At 43.1% G+C, this 27,317-nt stretch overlaps 1 protein-coding gene across 1 annotated transcript in view; it reads left to right on the plus strand.

The window, feature by feature from the left end:
• LOC121288020 (delphilin-like) overlaps positions 1–27,317 on the plus strand; it is an 87,301-nt gene that overhangs the window by 58,693 nt on the left and 1,291 nt on the right. The window contains exons 16-17 of the mRNA XM_041206236.1: positions 197–361; positions 20,771–20,906. Of these exons, the coding sequence (XP_041062170.1) occupies positions 197–361; positions 20,771–20,842 (237 nt within the window). The 3' untranslated portion in view covers positions 20,843–20,906. The remainder of the gene's footprint in view (positions 1–196; positions 362–20,770; positions 20,907–27,317) is intronic.

The following is a 27,317-nucleotide window of genomic DNA, read 5'->3' on the forward strand; positions in this document are numbered from 1 at the left end:
TGTCACATAATAGGGTAAGCATTTCCTATGCTGGACATCCAGTAGTCCAAATGTTTGACAAAAGTTGATGAAGCAGATTGATAACGTGTTTCCTGCAGTAAATGAGGGTTGGACCTAGTCTGTATCACATGTAGCTCCAGATTTGAAAGGTTCTTTAAGTTCTCAAATACTGTTACTGTCTTAACTGATGTGTCAGGCATTCCTGGGGGATGCACAGCCTGTCATCGCTTCCCTTGACACCCTGAAGAATCGAGCCATCGAGGAGTTCAATAAAGTCTCAACGTTTTTTGGGGAAGATTCAAAGATGACGACGACTGAAGCTTTCTTTGGGATATTTGCAGAATTTATCACAAAGTTTGAGGTAATGTTTAGCTTGGAGCAGATCAGTGCAGTTATTAGCCACCAATCACATTGAACATTTCCAAAATGTTCTGGCTCAGTAAAATCCTATTTCTTTCAGTTCTTTTATGAACTACCTCTATCAGAATGGTAACACTCTCTCAACTTCTTTTCAACTTTATGAAAATGTAATATTTGATTGCCATGTGATATGCTTAATATATTCAAGAGAAATGTGTGAAATACATGGAGACGTATATGTGACATACCAAGGGATATTTGGCACACATAATAGAGGATGAACTGAAATTTACTGAGAGTGGAGGAGAGGAGGTGATGAAGACATCAACAAGGGTTTCAGCAGAAGATGGGTTGAGGTAGGGTTGGAGGGGAGGATGTGAGAGGATGATATTTTGGAGGTGGAAGTAAGTGGAGTTTTTAATGGAGTGGATATGGAATTGGAAGCATAGCTTAGGTCGAACAGAATGCCAGAGTTCTGAACAGCCTCACTCAACCCAAGGTGGAGCTGAAGTTGATGATGAGCATACAAAGTTTGTGGTGGGGGTTGAAGTTGAAGAACTTGGTCTCCCAGTGTTTAGCTTGAGAAAGGTAAGACTCATGCAAGAGCATATGTCAGACAAATGCGACAAATATCTGAACAAGGAGCAGGAGTAGGCCATTCGACCCCTTGAGCCTGCGCCTCTATTTAATAAGATCATGGCTGATTTGATAGTAACCTTAAATCTGCATCCTACCTACCCGTGATAACCTATCACCCTCTTGCGTAACAGGAATCTATGCTAATAGAACAGAGGCCATGAGGGCCCAACAGAGGTGGTGGAGAAGTAGTGCAGAGTGTTATTGCAAAACATGTGGAAGTTAAGGCTCTTGTCTATGGATGATGCAAAGCTGCAGCGTTTAGGTGGGGAAGAAGGGGCCAAGGATGGATCTTTGGGCTCTCTGGAGGTGAAAATATGGAGACAGTAAAGAGAAGCCATTGCAAGAGATGCTGCAGCAATGATTGGATAAATGGGTGGAATCAGGCAAAGGCGATATCAGAGATCTGGAGGAGTGCTGTGTGGACTGCATCAACACAATTGGTGTTGTTAGAAGGGGAGTTGTGGGCGAGCTTGGTCTGGATCAGGATAGTGACAACACGGGCCTTGGGGGAAAGGAATGCGTAACATGGAGTAAGTAACACATATATGTGATATGTGATGTATTACATACTAATATAATATTATTTATTATGGATACATGTAATATACATGGAACAAGGGGAAAATGTGATGTTTCTTCCTGCTTGGATCATATGCAACATTCAAGGCCATAGATCATCTGCTTTGTAATATACTGTACATTGGGCGAATTGTGACAAGGAAATATGATATACATTTTCGGGGAATAGGTTCCATGGATGTGTGGTGTACACCAAGGGAATATGTGATATATACCTGGGAATTATGTACAAGGATGTATGATATACAGAAATACATGGTGCATGTGATATATATTAAGGGAGGGTTATTTTACTGTGTGTATGATAATATAATAAATTGGATCCAGAATTGGCTGAGTGGCAGGAAACAGAGGGTGATGGTCGAGGGGTGTTTTTGTAACTGGAAGCCTGTGTCCAGTGGGGTTCCACAGGGATGGATGTTGGGTCCCTTGCTGTTTGTTGTATATATAAATGATTTAGACTTGAATGTAGGAGGGTTGATCAGTAAGTTCATGGATGACACGAAAATTGGTGTGGTGGTAAATAGAGAGGATAGCCTTAGATTACAGGAGGATATAGATAGGCTGGTCAGAGGGGCTGATCAGTGGTAAATGGAATTTAATTCAGGCAAGTGTGAGGTGATGCACTTGGGCAGGACAAACAAGGCACGGGAATACACGATGAATGGTAGGACCCTGGGAAGTACCAAGGATCAGACGGACCTTGGTGTGCATGTCCACCAGGTAGATAAGGTGGTTAAGAAGGCATATAGGATACTTGCCTTTATTAGCCGAGGCATAGAATATAAGAGCAGGGAGGCTATGCTGGAACTGTATAAAATGCTGGTTAGGCCACAGCTAGAGTATTGCGTGCAGTTCTGCAAATCGCATTATAGGAAGGATGGGATTGCACCAGAGGGAGTGCAGAGGAGATTTGCCAGGATGTTGCCTGGGCTGAAGAGTTTTAGTTATGAGGAGGGATTGGATAGACTGGGGTTATTTTCCTTGGAGCAGCGGAGATTGAGGGGGGACATGATTGAGGTGTACAAAATTATGAGGGGCATAGATAGGGTAGATAGAAAGGAAATTTTCCCCTGGGTGGAGGGATAAATAACCAGGGAGCATAGATTTAAGGTAAGGGGCAGAAGGTTTAGAAGGGATATGAGTAAGAATTTTTTCACCCAGAGGGTGGTGGGAATCTGGAACACACTGCCTGAAAGGGTGGTAGAGGCAGAACCCCTCATAACATTTAAGAAGCATTTGGATGTGCACTTGCGATCCCATGGCATACAAGGCCATGGGCCTAGTGCTGGAAAATGGAATCAGAATAGTTAGGTACTTGTTTGACTAGCACAGACTCGATGGGGTGAAGGGCCTTTTTCTGTGCTGTAGACCTCTATGACTCTATGCTATGTGTATAATAATGAAGTTACGTGTATATGTGATATGGATGGAGGTTAATATATAACTGAACACATGATGTGCATCCAGAGAAATATGATAGTTACAGTATATACAAAAGGCAGAGAACGAATGTATGATAATCTAGGGAACAAACATTTGAAATGAATTCTACCATGTAGCATTATTGAGATCATGGTATTGTGTCTGATTGTGGAAGATGGTGAAGGGATAGATGTGTAAACATGTAGAATGTTTCTCAAAGTCAGCTGTTGAGTTCATAGAAGAATGACATTCACACTGAATAATACAACAGAATCAAAAGGGTGTGATTATGGCTGGAATTTAGCAATGAGGAAGATAATAAAGTTGATCATCAACTCATGGTGAATTGATTAGATAGTGAGCAGGAGAAGTTGGAAGGGAATGTGATTTGGTATTCAGAAAGTGAATCGGATGGGGAGGCGGTGGGGGTAAAAGTACAAATTGTTTATGGAGATGACTGCTTTCCAAACTTCAGTTTCTGCTTCCCTTATAGCACGGTTAGCCTGACATCAGTAGTAGGGAAAATGCTAGAATTTATTATAAAGGATGTGATTATGGGAAACATAGGGCAAAATTTTTACTTTGGCAGAAGGGCGCACGCCTGACCCACTTAAGCGTAAAATGACGCGGGTTGATGTTGGCGAGCGTCCCGATGTCAACGCGCAGTTGCGTGACGTTTCAGTTGGCAGGTGTACACGGGAATCGGCAGCACGCCCGCTGACAATTAAAAGATCTAAGGCTATTAAAGTCTCAATTAATGTACATTTTTCGTTGCCCGTCCAACCTTACAGTTGGTGGGCAGACAAAAAGGCCAAGCAGCCTTTGCACTTTTTAGGAAATTTCATCCACGGGCAGGATGAGGTTTCCAAAAGGAAATAAAAATAAAATAAAAATTTTTTAATTTAATCAATAACATGTCCCTGCTCATGTGACAGAGTCACATGAGGGCACATGTTTTATAACATTTTTCAATTCTTTATTTTTTGGGGGGAAAGCTCTTTATCTCCCTGAGGCAGCTTTGTGCCTCAGGAAGATTCACGCATGCGCCAAGTTTGCACTCGCCCTCCTCTCCCCGCCCTCACAGGCAGCGCTGAGTACTGCTACTCAAGTTTCATGCTGGGTAGGTCTTAATTGGCCTGCCAGTGCGAAATCGCCGTCCAGCCTCAATTGTGGACAGCAGTCGGCTTCCTGACCATCCCCGCTGAGCCTGCCCAACAAGGGCTAAATTCTGCCAATAGAAAATAAAGGTAGGCATGGGCAATGTCAACATGGATTTATGGAAGGGAAATCATGTTTGGCAAACCTGTTAGAGTTTTTTAAGCTCTAACTAGCAAAATAGATAAGGGAAAATCAGTGTGTGTGGTGTATTTTGATTTAGAAAGCTTTCCATAAGGTTCCACAAAAGAGGTTACTCAGCAAAATTAGAGCTCATGGAATTGGTGGTAATATACTAGCATGGATTAAGGATTGGTTAATGGGCAGAAAACAGAGTAGGAATAAACAGATCATTCTCAGGCTGGCAGACTATAGTGGGGTACCACAAGGATCATTGCTTGGGTGCCCAGCTATTCACAATCAATGACAATGGTTTGGATGTGGGGACCAATTGTAGTATTGGTCCCCACATCCTGGAAAACTGAAAGGTCTGAAGGTGGATAAATCACCTGGAACAGATGGATTACACCCCAGAGTTCTGAAGGAGATGGCTGAAGAGATAGTGGAGGCATTAGTGGCAATCTTTCAGGAATCACTGGAGTCAGGGAGGGTCCCAGACAACTGAAAAATTGCTAATGTAACCCCCCTGCTTAAGAAGGGAGTGAGGCAAAAGACGGGAAATTACAGGCCGATTAGCATGACCTCGATTGTTGGTAAGATTTTAGAGTCCATTATTAAGGATGAGATTTCAGAGTACTTGGAAGTGCATGGTAAAATAGGGCAAAGTCAGCATGGTTTCATCAAGGGGAGGTCTTGCCTGACAAATCTGTTAGAATTCTTTGAGGAGGTAATGAGTAGGTTAGATAAAGGAGAGCCAATAGATGTTATCTACATGGACTTCCAGAAGGCATTTGACAAGGTGCCACACAGGAGGCTGCTCAGTAAAATAAGAGCCCATGGTGTTAGAGGCAAGGTACTAGCATGGATAGAAGATTGGCTGTCTGGCAGGAGGCAGAGAGTGGGGATAAGGGGGTCCTTCTCAGGATGGCGGCCGGTGACTAGTGGAGTTCCGCAGGGGTCAGTGTTGGGACCACAACTTTTCACTTTATGCATTAATGATCTAGATGAAGGAACTGAGGGCATCCTGGCTAAGTTTGCAGATGATACAAAGATAGATGGAGGGACAGGTGGTACTGAGGAGGCGGGGAGGTTGCAGAAGGATTTGGACAGGTTAGGAGAATGGGCAAAGAAGTGGCAGATGGAATACAACGTGGGCAAGTATGAGGTCATGCACTTTGGTAGGAAGAATAGAGGCATAGACTATTTTCTAAATGGAGAGAGAATTCAGAAATCTGGAGTGCAAAGGGACTTGGGAATCCTAGTCCAGGATTCTCTTAAGGTTAACTTGCAGGTTGAGTCGGTAGTTAAGAAGGCAAATGCAATGTTGGCATTTATTTCGAGAGGACTAGAATATAAAAGCAGGGATGTGCTGCTGAGGCTTTATAAGGCTCTGGTCAGACCACATTTAGAATATTGTGAGCAATTTTGGATCCCGTATCTCAGGAAGGATGTGCTGGCCCTGGAGAGGGTCCAGGGGAGGTTCACGAGAATGATCCCCGGAATGAAAGGCTTAACATATGAGGAACGTTTGAGGACTCTGGGTCTATACTTGATGGAGTTTAGAAGGATGAAGTGGGATTTGATTGAAACTTACAGAATACTGAAAGGTCTGGATAGAGTGGACGTGGTGAAGATGTTTCCATTAGTAGGAGAGACTAGGACCCGAGGGCACAGCCTCAGAGTAAAGGGAAGACCTTTTAGAACAGAGATGAGGAGAAACTTCTTTAGCCAGAGAGTGGTGAATCTATGGAAATCATTGCCACAGAAGGCTGTGGAGGCCAGGTCATTGAGTGTATTTAAGACCGAGATAGATAGGTTCTTGATTGGTAAGGGGATCAAAGGTTACGGGGAGAAGGCGGGAGAAGGTGTTGAGAAACTTCTCAGCCATGATTGAATGGCGGAGCAGACTCGATGGGCCAAATGGCCTAATTTCTACTCCTATGTCTTATGGTCTTATGGTCTTATTTCCAAGTTTGCTTGATGACATAAAACTTGGTGGGAATGTGAGTTTTGAGGAGGATGCAGAGACTTCAAGGGGATTTAGACAGGCTAGGTGAGCAGGCAAGAACATGGCAGGTGAAATATAGGTCAGAAATTTTCGCTTGGTGTGCAGATGCCCGCCCGACACGATTGAGTGTAAAATAACATGCATTGACATCCCGACGTCATTGTGCCCTCGTGATATTCCGGTTGGCGGGTGTGCGCAAACATCAGAAGTGCACCTGCCAACAATTAAAAGGGCTATTAAGCCTATTAACAGTGCAATTAACTGCGATTTTTCACTGCCTGTCCAACCTTGCGGTTGGTGGGCAGGTGAATCGGCCAGGCGACCATTGCATTTTTCAGGAAACCTCGTCCAAGGGCTGGATGAGGTTTCTATCATTTAAACAAAAAAAAAATGTTTGGACAGAATTTTCATGTTGAGGTGACTGTTTCTGACGCTGGGCATTTTTTCCCTGTTTTTAAAATCTTTATTTTTTTGTCTTTACATTTTTCATTTCCCTGAGGCAGCTCTGATTTCAGGGAGCTTTCATTCTGTACTCTCCCACGCCCATGCTGACTTCAGCACTCGCCCTCCTCCTGCCCCCAGGCCACGCTGATCTATCAAAATTCTTACAGGGCAGGTATGTTGCTTCCCCTCGCTAGGGGGATTTCGTTCCCGGGGACACAGTCTCAGAATGAGAGGTAGGCCGTTTGGGACTAAGATGAGGAGGAATTTCTTCACTCAGAGGATGGTGAATTTTTGGAATTCTCTATCCAGAGGGCTGTGGAGGCTCAGACATTAGTATGTTCAAGACAGAGATGACAGATTTCTAGATATTAAAGATATCAAAGGATATGGGGATAGTTGAATGATCTAGTTGAATGGGAGAGCAGGCTCGAGGGGCCGAATGGCCTACTCCTCCTATGTTCTTGTGTAAGGACACCCACCCTGGTAGAGACCTGTACAGCTTGGAACTCTAGGATTGTTGCTCAATTCTAGCCTGTGCTTAGCTAGCTGAACACAGTTAGGGTTAGATCTCATTGCCCCTCAGCTAGGGTTCCTGTTGCTGTTCATGTGCAGAAGTTGTGTGAGGATAGTTGCACTTACACCTGAAGAATTCCATTAACAGCTATTTCAAGCCCACCGACTTCCACAAAATCCTTGATTATATTTCATTCCATCCTACTTCCCATAAGGACTCCATTTCCTTCTCCCAGCACAATCAACAGTTGAGGTTCCTGTGCTGGAGGTTCCCAGCGGGATCATTGGTGGAGGTTCCCAGCGGGATCATTGGTGGAGGTTCCCAGCGGGATCATTGGTGGAGGTTCCCAGCAGGACTGTGGGTTGAGGTTCCCAGCAGGGATGTTGGTGGGGGTTCCCAGCGGGGTGAATTCCCAAACACATGTTCTTTCAAAGCAAGTCAATATTCCTTTCCATTTACATCCTTACTGGTAGCATTAGATTAGATTTTTTGACTGTCATAGCCCCAACTTCCAATGTCATGGAATCTGCCCTGACATTAGAGCACCAAAGAACAGCCAATGGCTAGTGATGAAAAATGTATATCAATGGGATGAAGATCCTCACAGGGAGATTTGCTAGTGCTGTTGGGAGTGGGTTTAAACTAGATTGGCAGGGGGATGGGAACCTGAGAGCAAATTCAGAGCAGGGAATGGGAGATGGAGAATTAGTGAGTGACTCTGAAAGACAGAAGCAGCAGAGTCTAAAAAGTGTACAGCACAGGAACTTGACAGCATTAAAAAGTATATATGTAAATGCAAGAAATATAGAAAATTAAGCTGATGAGCCGAGGGCACAGACATGGCAGCATGATATCGCTATAATGGAAACTCGGCTTAAGAAAGGGCAAAAATTACAGCTCAACATCCCTGGATATAGAGGGCAGAACTTTCCCCCCCGTTGAGGGGGAAGTTTAAGAGCGGGTGTGTGGAGTCGCACCTCCGATCGAAGGTGTGTCGCCATTTTACATGGGCGGGCCAATTAAGGCCCGCCCAGCGTGACGTCCGCAAGGAAGCACTATGCGCTCCCTGTGTGGGCGGGGAGGATTCCCTGAGGCGAGAGTGTGCTCCTTTGCGCATGCGTGCGAAAGAGCGCACTCATCTCCCTAAGGCTAAGTGCTGTCTCAGGGAGATTGGCTCTATAATAAAAAATCTTACAAAGAGACAGAAAAAATTTCCTTGACATGTCCCCTCATGTGACACTGTCACATAAGCTGGGACATGTCCATCACTTTTAAATACACTTTAATTATATTTTTTAAAACCTACATGAAACCTCATCCCGCCCGTGGATGAGATTTCATGCTTTTTACAATGTCTGCCAGGGCTCCCGGTCTGCCCACTAACCTTAAGGTTGGACGGGCAGGTCCATTAATTAATTTAACGACTTTGTCAATGGCTTCAATTGGCCCAACGTCATCCCGCATCATTTTACATGTCGACGAGTGGGCCCCGCCCCCCGCTCGCCCACTGGGAAATCCTGGCCAGAGTTTTTTTGGGCAGGATAAGGAGGGGGTTAAAAGTGGTGGGGATGTAGTATTATTGGTTAAAGAATCAATTACAGTTGTGAGGAAGGATGAGATACTAAATGAAGCATCAAATGAGGCCATATGGGTTGAACTCAGAAATAAAAAAGAGACAGCCACACTGCTAGCAGTGTACCATAGACCCCCAAATAGTGGAAGGGAGTTAGAAGAGCAAATATGTAGACAGATTTCTGAGTGCAGAAACAATAAAACAATAATCGTTGGGGACTTCAACTACCCTAATATCAATTGGGGTATAAACAGTGTGAAGGGCGCAGAGGGCACAAAATTCTTGAACTGCATTCAAGAGAACTTTTTCAACCAGCACGTAACAAGCCCCATGAGAGGGGGTGCAATTCTAGATTTAGTCTCAGGAAATGAAGCTGGGCAAGTGGATGAAATAGCAGTGGGTGACCGTTTTGAAGATAGTGAACATAATACAGTTAGATTTAGCATCATTATGGAAAAAAACAAAGATGGAGCAGGAATAAAAATTCTTAGTTAGGGGAAGACAAATTTTACAAAGCTGCGAGGTGAACTGGTGAGAGTGGACTGGATACAAATATTAGAAGGAAAAACTGTGTCAAATTAGTGGGAGGCATTCAAAAGCGAGATCCTACGGGCACAGTGCAGACATGTCCCCACAAAGAAAAAGGGTGGTATTGCCAAATCTAGAGCCCCCTGCTTATCTAGAAGCATACAGGCCATGTTAAGGAATAAAAAGAAAGTTTATGACAGTCACAAAAGACTTAATACTGTAGAAAGCCTAAAGGACAGGGGTGAAGTAAAAAAGGAAATTAGGAAAGCAAAGAGGATACGAAAAAATATTGGCAGGTAAAATCAAAGAAAATCTTAAGATGTTTTACCAGTACAATAAGAGCAAGAGAATAACTAAGGAAAGGGTAGGGCCATCGGGGATATACATGGTAACATGTGCATTAATGCAGAAGATGTGAGTAGGGTACTCAATGAGTACTTTGAGTTTCATTAAGGAGAGGGATGATGAAGACACTCTGGTTAAAGAGGAGGAATATGGAATATTAGGTACAATAAGCATAGTGAGAGAGAGAAGAGACAGGTGATCCTCTTAAGAACATGTGGGAATAAAATCTATGGCTTGTTTCAAAGTTTGATGGCACCGAGTGCTCCAGATTCCCAGTTTGTTGTGTGTGGTGGCCGAGTTGGTACTATTGATAGAGTTGATCAGCAGACACTTCTTAAGTGGAAAACTTCTGGTTTATTTAGAAAGGTACTCAGCAGCAACTACATGTGTGCTTATAAAATATTTCACTTCAAACTCTATCTCTACACTACTAACTACTGCTCTCCTATTGGATATGAATGCTTTCTTAACAAACTTCTTCTTAAAGGTATATTACACATTAGATAAAACCATAATTACCACATCCCTCCCCCTTACTCAGATATACATTTTATATTGTTTTTGAAGGTACGTTTCGAGTCCTCATGACCCTTCGACAGAACTTGAGTGAATCCAAGGAAGGGGTGAAATATAAGCTGGTTTAAGGTGTGTTGGGGCGGGGGGGGCCTCTTTTCTTCTCCGCCGATGCTGCCAGACCTGCTGAGTTTTTCCAGGTAATTCTGTTTTTGTTTTGGATTTCCAGCATCCGCAGTTTTTTTGTTTTTATCTCCGTGTTTAATTGACTGCCACTGCTCTTCACGAAATGCCTACCTCCTTGAAGAAGTTCTGTTCGTCTTTGCGACAAGATTTCCGTATCTCTCTTTTGCCATGCTCACCATCATTGCTTTCCATTTCTCTCCTGGTGTTTGACAAGGTGTTTACTAAAACCCGCTTTCACAGCCATATCTCCTTTCTCAGTGACTGTCTCCTTCCCCGACTTACCCCACGTGGATTTCAACTGAAATTCCACCCCTTATGTTTCGAACCCACCCAGGATTACAGGTATCTCCTGGACATAAAACGTTTCTCAGACTGCTGTTCCCGTCACATTCTGAGATCCACACTCAGTGCCATGCGCCGCCATACTCGACCTCTCCCTCCAGCAGCACCGCCACACCCTTTTTCAAAGCTGCATGTGCCCCCAGTTTCATTTTATTCTTCGTCTCATCCGACGCCTCAACAAGGAACTTTTTCTCTTTCTCTCAAGTGCTAAGGAACGCAAACTCCAACAACTCATCGACACCAACACCCATCTAGGACCCTCCACCCCTGCCTGTCCCTCCATCCCCACCCCTTCTTCCAATCCCAGCTATACCCCCTGATCTTCCCCTCTCTGATGCTGAATGTTCAGTGCTCAGCAAAGGACTTAGGGTTTCATACCCATACGCCCTCACCTCAATGAATTTCGGGCTCGGCATGATGCTGAACTCTTCTTCCGCCGTCTTCGTCTCCGGGCTCACTTCTTTGGGCAGGAGTCCCCTCCCCGTTCAATGGATCCTTTCACCCACCTCCAATATTCTCCCTCCACCTGGACCCCTCCCTCTGGATTCTTACCTTCTCTTGATCTTTTCATTGAGAACTGTCGGCGCGACATTAGTCGTCTCAATTTCTCTGCTCCTCTCACCCATTCTAATCTCTCTCTCTCTGAACTTACTGCACTCCATTCTCTCAGGTCCAACCCTGACATTGTCATCAAACCCGCTGACAAGGGTGGTACTATTGTTGTCTGGCGCACTGACATCTACCTCGCGGAGGCTGAGCGACAACTTGCAGACACTTCCTCCTACCTCTCCCTGGACCATGACCCCACCACTGAACATCAAGCCATTGTTTCCAGGACTGTCACTGACCTCATCTCCTCTGGGGATCTTCCTCCCACAGCTTCCAACCTGATAGTCGCCCAACCTTGGACGGCCCGCTTCTACCCAAAATCCACAAACAGAACTGTCCCGGTAGACCAATTGTCTCAGCTTGCCCCTGCCCCACAGAACTCATTTCTCGTTATCTTGACTCCCCTCTCTCTCCCCTTGTCCAGTCCCTTCCCACCTACATCCGTGATTCCTCTGACACCTTACGTCACATCAACAATTTCCAGTTCCCTGGCCCCAACCGCTTCATCTTCACCATGGACGTCCAATCCCTCTACACCTCCATCCCCCACCAGGATGGTCTGAGGGCCCTTAGCTTCTTCCTCGAACAGAGGCCCGAACAATCCCCATCCACCACTACTCTCCTCTGTCTGGCTGAACTTGTTCTCACACTGAACAATTTCTTCTTTAACTCCTCTCACTTCTTCCAAATAAAAGTTGTGGCTATGGGTACCCGCATGGGCCCCAGCTATGCCTGTCTCTTTATGGGGTATGCGGAACATTCCTTATTCCAGTCCTACTGCGGCCACCTTCCACAACTCTTTCTCTGGTACATCGATGATTACTTCGGTGCCGCTTCATGCTCTCGTCGGGACTTGGAAAAATTTATTAATTTTGCTTCCAATCTCCACCCCTCCATCATTTTCACATGGTCCGTCACTGACACTTCCCTTCCCTTCCTTGACCTCTCTGTCTCAATCTCTGGTTATAGACTGTCCACCAATATCCATTACAAACCTACCAACTCCCACAGTTACCTCGACTACAGCTCCTCACACCCCGCTTCCTGTAAGGATTCCATCCCATTCTCTCAGTTCCTTCGCCTCCGTCGCATCTGTTCTGATGATGCTACCTTCAAAAACAATTCCTCTGACATGTCCTCCTTCTACCTTAACCGAGGTTTTCCACCCACGATCGTTGACAGGGCCCTCAACCGTGTCCGGCCCATGTCCCGCGCATCCGCCCTCACGCCTTCTCCTCCCTCCGAGAAACATGATAGGGTCCCCCTTGTCCTCACTTATCACCCCACCAGCCTCCGCATTCAAAGGATCATCCTCCGCCATTTCCGCTAACTCCAGCATGATGCCACCACCAAATACATCTTCCCTTCACCCCCCCTATCGGCATTCCGTAGGGATCGTTCCCTCTGGGACACCCTGGTCCACTCCTCCATCACCCCCTACTCCTCAACCCCCTCCTATGGCACCACCCCATGCCCACGCAAAAGATGTAACACCTGCCCCTTCACTTCCTCTCTCCTCACCGTCCAAGGGCCCAAACACTCCTTTTAAGTGAAGCAACATTTCACTTGCATTTCCCCCAACTTAGTCTACTGCATTCGTTGCTCCCAATGCGGTCTCCTCTACATTGGAGAGACCAAACGTAAACTGGGCGACCGCTTTGCAGAACACCTGCGGTCTGTCCGCAATAATGACCCAAACCTCCCTGTCACTTGCCATTTCAACACTCCACCCTGCCCTCTTGCCCACATGTCTGTCCTTGGCTTGCTGCATTGTTCCAGTGAAGCCCAATGCAAACTGGAGGAACAACACCCCATCTTCCGACTAGGCACTTTACAGCCTTCCGGACTGAATATTGAATTCAACTTTAGGTCTTGAGCTCCCTCCTCCATCCCCACCCCCTTTCTGTTTCTTCCCCCTTCCTTTTGTTTTTTCCAATAAATTATATAGATTTTTCTTTTCCCACCTACTTCCATTATTTTTAAATATTTTAAAATCTTTTATGCTCCCCCCACCCCCACTAGAGCTATACCTTGAGTGCCCTACCATCCATTCTTAATTAGCACATTCATTTAGATAATATCAGCAACTTTAACACCTATGTGTTCTTTTGTTCTGTTCTCTGTGACACCTTTTGGTGATCTGCTTCTATTACTGCTTGTTTGTCCCTACAACCACACCAACCCCCTCCACTTCTCTCCCCCCCACCCAAACCCCCCCGCCCCCAACACACCTTAAACCAGCGTATATTTCATCCCTTTCTTGGATTCACTCAAGTTCTGTCGAAGAGTCATGAGGACTCGAAAGGTCAACTCTTTTCTTCTCTGCCGATGCTGCCAGACCTGCTGAGTTTTTCCAAGTAATTCTGTTTTTGTTTTACATTTTATATTTATAAGTACAATTTCCTCAAGACAGCAAAATATTTATACTGATAAATAATTTACAAATTCAGTCTTTCTAGGGGTTTCCTTAGGTGTGTAGAATGTCTCAGCTCTACAACTTCAGATGCTTTGTCAGGAAACTCATTTTTCAGAGTTGCCTGAACTCAGGTGCTTCGGTGGGCACCGGCAGTTCTGTATCCTCAACTCTTATAGGAACATCAGACATTACTGGGTTGAGCTCTCTCAACTGGAAATGCTGACATAGTCGTGAACACTGGTGGAACCAATTCTTGGTGATTTGTTTCTCCTTTCCTTAGATGATCCGCATGTCTCCATAGGACTTGGCCTTCCACCTTCACGTGGTAAAACAGAGGTCTTTCTCCAAAGTTCTTCATGTATACCATCTCTCCCATGGTAAATTTCCTCTCACAACTATTCCAGTTGTCTAGTTTTCTGGCTTCCCTGACTCCTTTTCATCCTCCCCTCTAAATTTGGCATTATTAAGCTCAATCTCATCCCGAGATGGCGTTTCATCATTAACTTCGCAGGTGTGAGGACTGGCCCTATAATGGAAAAGAAAGCCTGCTAGCTTGGTTACTAAGGAATTTCCAGTTAGCTTCTACATGCCTGCCTTGAATGTTTGAACCACCCTCTCATCCAGTCCATTTTAGGAAGGGTGGTACTGTGAAGTTTTTACCTGAGTGATACCTTTGAGGCTGATAAACTGTTGAAACTCAGCATTCGTAAATGCCATGCCATTATCAGATACGACGACTTCTGGTAGTCCGTTAATGGCAAAACTTTGACGTAGCTTCTCAATGTAGCAGAAGACGTTGGTGACTTCACCCTATATATGTCCATCCATTTTGAATGGGCATCAACAATGAGCAAAAACATTGTCCCCATGAAAGGTCCCATAAAGTCAATATGTGAGCGCAGCCATGGTCTTTCTGGCCACTCCCAGGGGTGTAACGGAGCTGTTGAAGGCAACTTTTGCAGTTGCTGACATTGCACACAATTCTTCATTAAACTCTCTATTTCACCTTCCATCTCAGGCCACTGGTAGCTGCGAGCTATGGTCTTCATTTGGAGATATTCCTGAATGTGCACTGTGTAGTTCAATTAGAAGTGGCTCCCTCCTCTTTGGAGGTACTATCACTCTTGCTCCCCACAATAAGATGCCATCCTGGCTTGTTATTTCATACCTCCTGTTAAAGTACGATTTCATTTCATCAGATACAGGCTCTTGTGACCAACCATGAAGCACTTGTTCTTGTACTTGAGATAGCACTGGGTCCCGACTTGTCCAGTCTCTGATCTGTCGAGCACATGCTGGCGAGGAACCTAAGAAATTTAATAATAAAACAAGTTCCTGAGGAACTGGGACGTCCTCATCATTTTCTTGTAAAGGCAAACGACTAAGTACATTGGCGTTTGCGGTTAGTCTGCCAGGCCTATGTACGAAAGTATACTCGTATGCTGGCAGGATTAAAGCTTTATTTGTGTTTCTGTGTCTGCTTTCTAATTTCTAGCCCTGACTTTAATCTTGGCCTTCTTTTCAACTTCAATATTGGCCAGATTACTCTCAGATGCAAGCTTGACTTGAGGGAGCTCAGTGGTTAAATCTCCCAAAATTTCATCATCTGTCTGCTTTTTTTAAAGTTCTGCAACTTTTGCCCCCAAAGCCTCTTTGGCTTCAATTAGTTGATTCTTCAGCTCTTTCATCTCTTTTTTGTATTTGTTTGCTGCCTCATGGAAAATTGAGCATTGTTATGTCTTCTATGCCAACTCATCCTTCAGTTTATTCAGAAAAGAGCTGAATTCTTTGTTTTCCAGAGATACAGACTTAGACCTGAGAGAATCTTGTTGTGTGTGAAGGTCTTTCAGCAGGTTTTCTTTTTCCTTTCGGAGATTGCTCACCTCGTCTCGAACTCCGACATTAAGCATGGTCTCTTTGAGTCCCTTCTGCTGTTCTACCATGTTTAGGCTTAAGAAAGCCTGCGTTTCTTCAGGTTGTTGAATCCTTACACACACCTTTTCCAAAACAGGAATGTCTCCAGCTTCCTTTTGGAATCTCAGTGGCCACTCAGGGTCGATCTCCCTTAACTAATTTTGCTCTAGGAGGCTGTGTCCTCTGCCTCTCAATACCAACACTGGTAGCTTTACCAATTGGCTTCCATAATGGTCAGTTACTCTACTTATGCCTCTGACTTGAATGACTTCACCCGTGTATGTTTTTAATTGGGCAGTTGTTTCTTCTAAATTTAATTGTTGTTCCCCACTATTCAGATATCTGAAGGATGTTCCCCAGTTACTGTAGTGGAAGCCCCTGTGTCCACTTCCATTCTAACAGGTCTACCATTTAACTGTTACAATATTGGCTCTGTCTTTCCAAGCTTCCAATTAAACAACGAGTAAATATCTGAATTTGTTGTTTCAGACTCTTCTATACTGTAAATCTCACTTTTTTTTTATTTTGTTTAAAAGCCTGATTGACTCTTTTCTTGCACTGTCTCATTATATGTCCATTTCTGTGACAATAAATACATTCGATTCTTTTAAGCTGTCAATTGTTAAAAGGCTGCTTGTTTCCACCTCTATTGAAATTATTCTTTGTTTTTGATGTTAAGTCATTTTTTCTCATTTTCCGGCGAGCAGAGGCTGTTTCCCACTTCTCAGCAGAGTTTTGCATTTTCGCACCCTTTTTGGCTGGGGTTTCCTGCCCAATGTGGAGGACAGCGCTATTTTGAGCACCCTGTATGGCTTTTGAATCTCTTACTGCGCTTTCCATGGCCAATGCTATCTCTAGCGCCTTCTTGAAATCCAAATTTGCTTCGGATAGCAACCTCTTCTGAATCATGTCCTCATTCACACCACACACTAAACGATATTAGAGATGTACCAAACTCACAATGTTCCGTTAACTACTTCAAACTTGCCACATAGCATGCAACTGTCTCCCCCAGGGCTCTATTTCTTGAGTTAAACTTGAACCTTTGCATCGTTACTGAGGCTTTTGGTTGATAATGGCTCTTCACGAGGTTCACCAATTCATCAAAATTTTTCGAATCTGGGGCACCGGTTGCTGTCAAACTTCAAATCAAGCCATAGGTTTTATTTGCACATGTACTTAAGAGGATCGCTTGCCTCTTCTCTTTCCCGTAATCTCATTTGCTTGGAAAAAGAACAAGAGGCGTTCAATATAATGAGGCCAATCGTGCATGGCTGGATCAAAAGGATCAATTCTTCTGAACTGTGGCATTCTGTAAGGGAATTACTTCTTCCATTTGAACAGAAGTTCGACCTACAATTATTGTGCGAGGTACAGGGCTGATTTTGTTTCACTTGATTTCTTCTATTAAACTTGATTTATCCTCATTGCCAGTTTGTTGTGAGAGGTGGCCAAGTTAGTATCATTGTTAGGGTTGATCAACAGACATTTCTTAGGAGGAAAACTTCTAGTTTATTTACAAAGGTACTCAGTAGCAACTACACTTGTGTTTTCACTTCAAACTTCATCTCTACACTACTAACTACTGAGGTAGCCCGTGCTACTCTCCTATTGGATATTAAAGATCATGTGATCTTCCTCAACAAGCATTCTTTTTAAAGATATATTGCACGTTAGATAAAACCATAATTACAACAGAGTACTGGAAGGATTGGCATCCTTGAGGGTGGATAAACCACCAGGGCCAGATGGATTGTATCCCAGATTATTTAAGGAAGCTAGAGAGGTATTAACTGTTACTCTGAGGATAATTTTCTAATCCTCACTAGACACTGGCAAGGTCCCAGAGGATTGGAGGTCTGTGAACATTGTATCATTATTTAAAAAGGGTGCGAGGGATAGGGCAGAAAATTATAGGCCTGTCAATCTGGTTTTGGTGGTAGGCAAATTAATGGAAACAATTCTGAGAAACAGGATAAACTGTCACTTAGAAAGGCATGGATTGATCAGGTTTGTTAGGGGAAGATCATGTCTTACTAACTTAATAGAACATTTTGAGGAAGTAGCAAGGAGGATTGATGAAGGTAGTGCAATGGATGTTGTTTACATGGATTTCAGTAAGGTGTTTGACAAGGTCCCACATGGCAGACTAGTCAGAAAAGTGAGGTCTCATGGAATACAGGGGAAGGTGGCGAGTTGGATCCAAAATTGGCTCAGTGACAGGAAACAAAGGGTAACTGGAGTTCTTTGAGGAAGTAACGTTCTGTGGATAAAGGGAAACTGGTGGATGTACTGTACTTAGATTTCCTGAAGGCATTTGATAAAGTGCCACGTTAAAGGTTATTGCGGAAAATAAAAGCTCGTGGTATGGGGCTAACATGTTGGCAGGGATAGAAGATTGGCTGGCTGACAGGAAGCAGAGAGTAGGCATAAATGGATCTTTTACAGGTTGGCAAGATATAATGAGTGGTGTGTCACACAGATCAGTGTTGAGACCTCAACTGTTTACAATTTATATAAATGACTTGGATGAAGGGATTAAAGTGACGGTTGCCAAATTTGCTGATGACAGAAAGATAGGTAGGAAAGTAAATTGTGAAGAGGACATAAGGAGGCTACAAATAGATATAATAGGTTAAGTGAGTGGGAAAAGATCTGGCAGATGGAATATAATGTGGGAAAATGTGAAATTGTCCATTTTGGCAGGAAGAATAAAAGAGAAGCATATTATCTAAATGGTGAGCGATTGCAGAGCTCTGAGGTGCAGAGAGATCCGGATGTCCTAGTGCATGAATCACAAAAAGCTAGTATGCAGGTACAACAAGTAATTAGGAAAGTTAATGGAATGTTATCATTTATTGTGAGGGGAATTGAATACAGAAGTAAGGAGGTTATGCTTCAGTTGTACAGGGCACTTTTGAGACCACATTTGGAGTACTGTATACAGTATTGGTCACCTAATTTAAGCAAGGATGTAAATGCATTGGAAGCAGTTCAGAGAAGGTCTAGCAGACTATTACCTAGAATGGGTGGGTTGTCTTATGAGGAAAGGTTAGACAGACTAGGCTTGTATCCGCTGGAGTTTAGAAGAGTAAGAAGCGACTTGATTGAAACATATAAGATCCTGAGGGGTCTTGACAGGGTGGATGTGGAAAGGGTGTTTCCTCTTGTGGAGGAATCTAGAATTAGGGGTCACTGTTTAAAAATAAGGGGTCACCCATTTAAAACAGAGGTGAGGTAATATTTTTTCACTCAGAGGGTTGTGTATCTTTGGAACTCTTCCTGAAAAGGTGGTGGAAGCAGAGTCCTTGAATATTTTTAAGGCAGAAGTGGATAGACTTTTGATAAGCAAGATGGTGATGGGTTATCGGCAGTAGGTGGGATGCAGATTTCAGGTTACAGTTAGATTAACCATGATCTTTTTAAATGGCGGAGCAAGTTCGAGGGGCTGAATGGTCTACTGCTGCTCCTTGTTCGTATGTTCATATGGTTGATGGATGTTTTTGCGAATGGAAAACTGTTTCCAATGATGTTCCACAGGGGCTCAGTGTTCGAGCCCTTGCTGTTTGTTGTATATATATTAATGATTTAGACTTAAATGTGGGAGGCATGATTGTGAAATTTGCAGATGACACAAAAATTGGCTGAGTAGTTGATAGTGAAGAGGATAGCTGTCAACTCCAGAATGATATCAGTGGTTTTATTGAATGGGCAGTGAAGTGGCAAATAGAATTCAATCTGAAAGTGCAAGGTAATGCATTTGGGGAGGGCAAACAAATGAAAGGGAATACTCAATAAATGGGAAGTTATTGAGAGGGATTGAGGAAGTGAGAGACCTTGGATGTGTGTCCACAGGTCCTTGAAAGTAGCAGGACAGGTGAACAAGGTGGTCAAGAAAGCATATGGAATGTTTCCCTTTATTGAACAAGGTATTAGATACAAAAGCAGGGATGTAATGATGGAATTGTATAAAAAGCTGGATAGGCCACAGCTAAAATTTTGTATACAGTTCTGGTCACCACATTACAAGAAGGACATAATTGCTCTGGAGAAAGTGCAGAGGGGATTTACAAGAATGTTGCCAGGGCTTAAAAACTGCAGCTATGAGGAGAGATTAAATAGGCTAGGGTTGCTTTCCTTACAACAGTGGAGGCTATGGGGTGACCTAATTAAGGTGTACAAAATTATGAGGCCCCTAGATAGGGTAGACAGGAAAGACTTGTTTCCCTAGCTGTGGGGCCAATTACCAGGGGGCATAGATTTAAGGTGATCGGTAGAAGGATTAGAGGGGACATGAGGAAAAACCTTTTCACCCAGAGGGTGGTGGAAATCTGGAATTCACTGTCTAAGTTGGTGGTCGAGCCTGAAATGCTCAACTCATTTAAAAGGTACCTGGATCTGCACCTGAAATGCTGTAACCTGCAAGGCTATGGACCAGATGCTGGAAAGTGGGATTAAGAATGAGCAGCTAGTTTCTTTTTTCTTCTTTTGGCTGGGACAGACATGATAGGCCAAATGGCCTCTTCGTGCACCTTAACTTTTCTATGGTTCTATGGGTGTATCACTCAATCACATCCAGAAACCCCTGCAGCTCCTGGGATCCATAGGGAACCCCCAAAGTGCAAGCATTAAACCTGATAAATTAGTTTTTGATAATTAAACACAGGAGAGAATGAGATTTTTGTACGAATGCTTGAGGATAAGGACCTATTGTAAGTCATTGTCCCCAGATATATTTCGGTCTGCTAAACCTATCCCCAGAGTATGAGATAAGCCTGAAATGACATAGACTAGCACAGTTGCCATTGCTGAGGTTAGGATGTTGCAACCCCCACCCACCACCCCACTTATATGACAACCCCTCTTATATGACAAAGTCAACTCCACCAGCCGCAAAGCCCTGGACTGGGTAGCTGTGGGTTATCTGGTGGTTACAGAAGGTGTTATACAACCTTCATCTAGAACTGAGAAAATATCGAGCAATGTGGAGCCTTGTCTGGCTATTCTTGTTACTAACCAAATGTAGCATTTTGGACTATATGATGGAGACTGAACCATAATGTTTTACTAACCCATGCATTAATATTTTGTGCATTACAGAAGGCATACAACGATACGCAGGCCTCTGTGAACCTTCAGAACCTGAAGGTGGTTTCCCCACTTGCCTGGTGACATAAATGATGCTTCTCCATTTACAGCAGTTTTGCCAAAAAGTGCAGTTTTGTTTGACTGACACGTGAGTAAGATGATCAACAGTCCCAGCATCGGGATTTCTCTGTGAGATGACAGCATGGGAAAGAGGAGTGGCTAATTGGAAGGGGCATCCTTGAGATCAACTTGTACCATTGACAGAATTGACACCTGTCCATTGCCTGTCGCATGGCTGCCCCCCACTCCCATTTTGTTTCAATTACAGTGGACACCAGATAAAGACAGATCCTATAATCAACTATTGGAGGCTTGAACTCAAAACCAATTTCTCAATGTGAGCCTCTCAGTATCAGTTTTCTTCACTTTGAATAACTTTGGTCCCACAGTTGAGAGGCAGTGGAAGCAATATCCTTTCCTCCTCTGCCATCTTCTTTACACTTTATGCCTCCTTTCATTCCTTCAAAACCTTTTATACTGCTTCCCCCCACCCCAGTAGAGAGCTCCCAGGGGCCAATCAATGCTACTCTGCCCTACAATGCCTCACTCTTATTTACTCTTTTTAGTTGGCAGCAATTCTCATCTCCCAACAACTAATTTTTATATAGCATAATAAAACATCCCAAGGCACTTCACAGGAGCATTATAAAATAAAATGTTGACACTGAGCCACATAAAGAGATATTAGGTCAAAACTTGGTCAAAGAGGTAGCTTATAAGGAGTGTCTTAAAGGAAGAAAGCAAGATGGAGAGGCGTGGGGAGGGTATTGCAGTTTGAAGTGAGTAGGTATGAGTCAGTATACCCAACTGGGCAAGTAGATAGGGATCAGTATTCAAACCTTGACTTGCAAATATAGAAACATAGGAATTGACGGAGAAAAACCAAGGTCAATCTAGTTCACCTTCTACCATCCCAGTAGTTGCTTCATTGACCATGAATTACTTCATTAAATACCAAAATCACCATGGGTTCGATTGATGGGCTGGTGAGTGAGGGCATTTCTCAGTGTGAGACTGAGACAAACAGATCAGAGTATCCCAGTTGTGTCCTTTGCCCTGTGCTGAGTTAGCTGATGTAGTGTTAGCAGCAGTTAGGAGATTAGACTTGACACCAGCATTGCTGGGTTGGGGAGGGAAATAATCAGTCAGGGTTTCTGCTATCGGTCACCAGCCAGTGACTGTTGCTGGAAACTGTGGACATGCGGATTTTGGTTGAGAACAGGATGTGTTGTTCCCTATAGTTGAACATCCTGTCAACCTTTACTGTCCACATTCACACACAAGAATAATGACCAATTGAGGAGGGTAGTGGAGGATGGCTGAAACCAGCGAAACCATTCCCCAGTTCAGTGTTAGTGGCTTCAGGAGAGAAAGAAAGAAAATCTGAAATCCCCCTGAGAGATTCAGGAGCCTTTCAGCAACTAACATCCAGAACTATGGTCTGTGGACCTAATGTTATTGACAATGTCAGAAACAGGAGCATTTATTCCTGCCACAAAGCACTCTGAAAATTTGTGTTTGTATTTTTAAAAGTAAAAATCCCCCCTTTTCCCCCTTTATTTCTGATGTTGGAGGGATTATTCAGATTATTAATTTTTTTGAATGTTCTTTATAAGCAAAGCCCATTCCTGAAGCCATGGTTCCAACCCTTCCCCATCCCATTCCTTGTCTGAAATGCAAAGGGTGCTGTGCTGAGATTTTGCTTGAATATTTGCTCTTACTTTGCTGTTTTGTAAAGGTGTTTGGCCCAGTCCATTATTATTATTATGGTTACTGCTCATTAAGTCAATCCTCGCTGGACTTTACAAACTGTGTGTTCTTCCTAAAACACTGCAAGAGCTTTTGCAGTGCCAGGCACTCTGTGTGATATCTGCTATGTGACTTAAAGAGAAAAATGGAACTCTTTTAAAGCAGTATTTGCACCTTGGTATGTAGCTTATGAATAATTTGTCTGAAAATACTACTTATTCAAATAATGTCATTTTTATAAAATGTAAAATCGCTGTCCCATCTGGTTGGATCATTGTGCTAAGTGAATCTAAATCCAGCCCTGTTTACATTCAGAGCATTTGACTACCTGATTGTGGTAGCAAACCTTCGGAGGTTGTGCAGTTTATGCGCATCTGTTTCAGTTGAGCCCAGTTACTGTGTTTAAAACTCATTTCTGTTTTTTGAGTCAATATGCTTTCTGAATACCAGATTTGTTAGGAAACACTCAGAGGTAAAATACCAGTTGATTTGAACTCAGTGTGCGCTCTGATCTAGACTGTGCCTGATGGTTTCGAGCCAGGAAGTGTTCCAATCAGGTTGATGCCAGCTGCTTCCAGTAAGAGCTGTCTCCCCTACCATAACAAGCTCACTTTCATCACATCGCACACACCCGTCTTAAAGGATTACCTTCCTCCTAAAGGGTCCTGGATGAAGACTGAATAATTAACCACTTTGCAGCCTGACACTCCCGTCTCAGAATGTTGCGAGGGTTTCAAGTGAATCTAAAGGATGATTCTAGGACAGGGCTCCCAGGGACCTTTATCCTTACATATTTATAACTTTAACAAACTTTTTTCTCCCCTATATGTTCTCTTCTTCTTCTGAACATGCTGACTATTCCAGGTATCAGCCACCATCCAGTACTTTGTCCTAGTGGCCAATATTCACAAGTAAACATGCACAATGAACATTGGCAGGCGCTTCAGCTGTGAGGCCATCCTCTCCCGTCCAAGCCTGATATCCGCACACTTGCACTTCCCAGTATGATCTGCCGGACAGTGAGAACGTGCAGGCACTCTGCCTGGTTTTCCGATCTGGTAGCTCAGAGTTACTGCTCTGTTCCTGTACTGCCCTGCCCCGCATCTCTATCCAGCAGAGATCAACTAACTCACTGAATTGGAGATGGATATTATGGGATATTACGTATGGCAAAGCAAGTGATGCTTTTGAGAGACTTCTGTAGCTAGAGATGTCATGCTTCCAAATACCTTTTTTCTTTATCACATTAATAAAATATAATAAAAAGTAACAACCTCCCCAGGCTCAGTCAATCTGAGGAGTAAAAACATGGCCAAACTGTGATTCAAAATCTATATTATTCTGGTCAAGAGGCAACCTCTGAACAAACAACACAATCAAATTGCTTGTAGGACTATTTGAGGCTGTTTTCTCAACCCTTCTCTCGCTGTCCCCACCCGCACAATTGCTTTGAGATACATGTGGACAGATATTTTGTCTGATTGAGAAGGGAAGAAGGTCTTCATTAAATCTGACCTCTTTCTGTTTCTTCATTCTCTCTATAGTTACAAATAAGTATCAATCTCTTGAGTTATGTCACATTACTTATGCCCATTCACTGCACAGCAGGTAACTTACCCCACCTGAAAAATAAATTCAATCCAACTGGGCGAATGTGGAAACCAAAGGGTGTGGCAATAACATGAAGGTGATGAAATGACTTTGAGCTCCACAGACTAATGATAAGTGACACTTGGAACTGAGATACCCAGTGGGTGAATCTCTGGCACCCAACCAGGTGTCAGATGGTGCATTTGCATAGTGAATATTATTTATTTCCCTTGTTTATGAAACTGCTGCAGCTGGAGATTGGGTTAATGCTTACTAATGTGCAGAATGAATCTTATTTTTCATTTTGTATTGTACACATATCAATATTTAAGGCTGGCAATAAAAAAGTTAATCAGAATTTGGAATCTTTTGTGTGTCTTTGGAATTAATATTGAAATTCAGTCACACCTCCAACACAATCAATGTAGCAAATTGCACTACAGTGTTTCTTAAAGAAGGGTGAGGTTGGATACTGAAGAGGCCAGGAACAGAGTGGGGACTAGGAAATTAGGGGAGGTGACCTCCACCACCCCCCCTCCTATTCCCCAGAGGGAAGATTAGAGAGATGGGATGCAGGGCTGGAGCAGATGTGATAGAATAAGACTGGAAGTATTTGTAAATGAGCGCCATAATTTAAAAATCAATAAAATAGTGAGTAGAGGAGTCACAGAAACATTGGTGAAAATTACAAAAAGAAACAAGAGCACCCTTCTGATTTTCAACCATCTGCCAAATTATCATGGAGGCAAAGACGAAAATTTGTCCCCCCATCCGCCCATCCACCTACCCATCAATTCCTTTCATGATTTTAAAATCTTGGACCAAATTGCTTCCCTTCTCATGCTTTAAATTACAGATATCCTCACTAATTTTATTTTATCCACATCATTGAAAATGTTGAAATTTTACTTTCCATGCATTTGTTAAAATTATTGAATAGCATTGTGGAAAGCAAGTGTCCCATTATTGATTCCCTGCATCCAACTGGTAATGATGTTTATGGGATTCAGTTAACAGAATTTGATCATGTACTTCTATATCCTTCACTGCCTTAAGTAGCTATTTCAGCTGCCAGCCTGGGGTCTATGATTCTTAAGTAAATAGATCACAGTGGATGTGCCTTGCTAGCTATCAAAATTAGTTCATTCACCAACCCAAGGAAATTTCTGCTTAGGTGAAATATTGATTGCCCTGATAACAGTTCTGCCCTCTACAACTCCTTGCACATTTTCCCCTACCTTGCCATCGCCCTTCCAGCAGCTCCTTCTAAATCCTTTCCTTCAACTATCCCTTTAGTCTCCCATTCTAACCTCTCCATTCCCTCCTGCAGTATCCACTTTTTTGTCCTCTTAGCTGTCAGAAGCTTTTGAGATTGTTTCCTCCATTATAGAGCTAGAACTTTTTTGCTGTGGTTGAAAGAAGGAGTCCGACTACCATTTCCCAAAGTGGACATTCACAGCCTTTGCTGAACACCAGTAGCAACTGGAGGTGTCAAGATTCCATTTGTTATTTTAGACAAGCAAGTTGTTGATCATCCAATCAGCAAAACAGAAGTTTAACCAACCTCAGGTCAAGCAGAACATAACCAGGACTGCACGCAGTAAAGTAGTCATATACTGACAATAGGTCACAGTGTCTGATTTACAAGAAGGGTTATTGCAGGGCCAATCAGAACAAGGAAGATAAGGCAACCAGCTATATGAAGATAAAACATTGCTAAAAATAAACAAATTATCTGGTCATTTTTACACTGATGTTTGTGGAATCTTGCTGTGCAGGAATTGGCTGTCTTGATTTCTACACTGCAACAGTGACTACACCTCACAACTCTTCATTGGCTATAGAAATGTAAACTCCTTATTCTTTTTACAAGATTCTCAGTTATGCTCCAGGGACAGAGAGAAGACAAGCAGTTTCAAATAGCAGGTCCAGTCTACTATCCATCTGCATGAGAAGGATTACCATACTCCACAATTATGCAGTTAAGATAAAGTTAATGATCACTATCTATTTGGCTTTTTTTAAAATCAGCTAAACCATAAAGTCCGGTACCAAAAGTTCAAATGAAATGCAATCCTGTAAATTGAACAAAGAGCAGCTACAGAAACAATAAAAGTCTTTTTTGAAAACTTTAGAGTGCACAGCGAAACACTGAAGTCTCAAAGTTTGTTTAGAGAAGGTAACTCCCCCACTGCCCAACTCTTGAGTGGAACACATCAAATCATGCATCCCTCCATATGAAATGGGTCAACAGGAGACCAAGGTACTATATCCTGACTGCTGACGATGTTGAAACTCTAGAAACTAGCGAAAAAGTAGTAAATAAAGACAGAGGGCAGACAAATTGTCTGGTAGGGTCAATGCTGAGAAGACCAAATCAGTAACCTTTTAGAGCACAATGACTGCTGCACCTGCAGAATCATGGCCAAATATGAGAGAGCACAATCAGGAAGGGGAAAATGTGTATTGTTATATTCAATGGAATGTTATATTGAATTATGGCTGCCAACCTTCCAGGAATTAAATATTAATCTCCTGGTTAGTGCTGCGAGCAACCCAGGAGAGATGTCGTACTGGCATAAAACCTTTTTTCATTTTCTTTGAATACTTTTGTTTATTAGTTATTCAAGTACTGGAGATAAAGAAAAAGAACAGTCTGGGTCATTGAAAGTGAGAAGATTAAACCTCCAGGAAAGTATCCAACTAGAGTTGACAATCCTGTATGCCCTCATATTATGCTACTTTACATTACATTTTTACCACTCAAGAGTATTTGTTGTGTAACTGTTGAGGTAGTTCTCTACGCACCATGGTGTGTGAAGTAGATGTTTAGTTTATTAACACTAAATTAGATGAACTTGTCTTTTTTAATGAATATGCTTTGAGCCATGTCCCAGCTACACAACTTGTAAACTTCGAACAGTGCAGTTTCTGTAAGATTGAATTCCATTATAAATCATAAAGAGCCCAACAAAGCAGCATGTCCCAGCAATGACAATTTTAAACCACTCGTTCACCAGTTAACGAGGCACCTAACAGCTTGAAATCCCCAGAACTTGCATAAATGTATTTTGGTGCTTAATAATTCATCTCAAACTATGCCAGCACAATGTATTCTTAGGGTCATGCATGCACTTGGTCTTGCATTGGTAGCCAAGCT

The sequence above is a fragment of the Carcharodon carcharias genome, chromosome 15 (assembly GCF_017639515.1).
Source record: "Carcharodon carcharias isolate sCarCar2 chromosome 15, sCarCar2.pri, whole genome shotgun sequence".
Taxonomy (NCBI): domain Eukaryota; kingdom Metazoa; phylum Chordata; class Chondrichthyes; order Lamniformes; family Lamnidae; genus Carcharodon; species Carcharodon carcharias.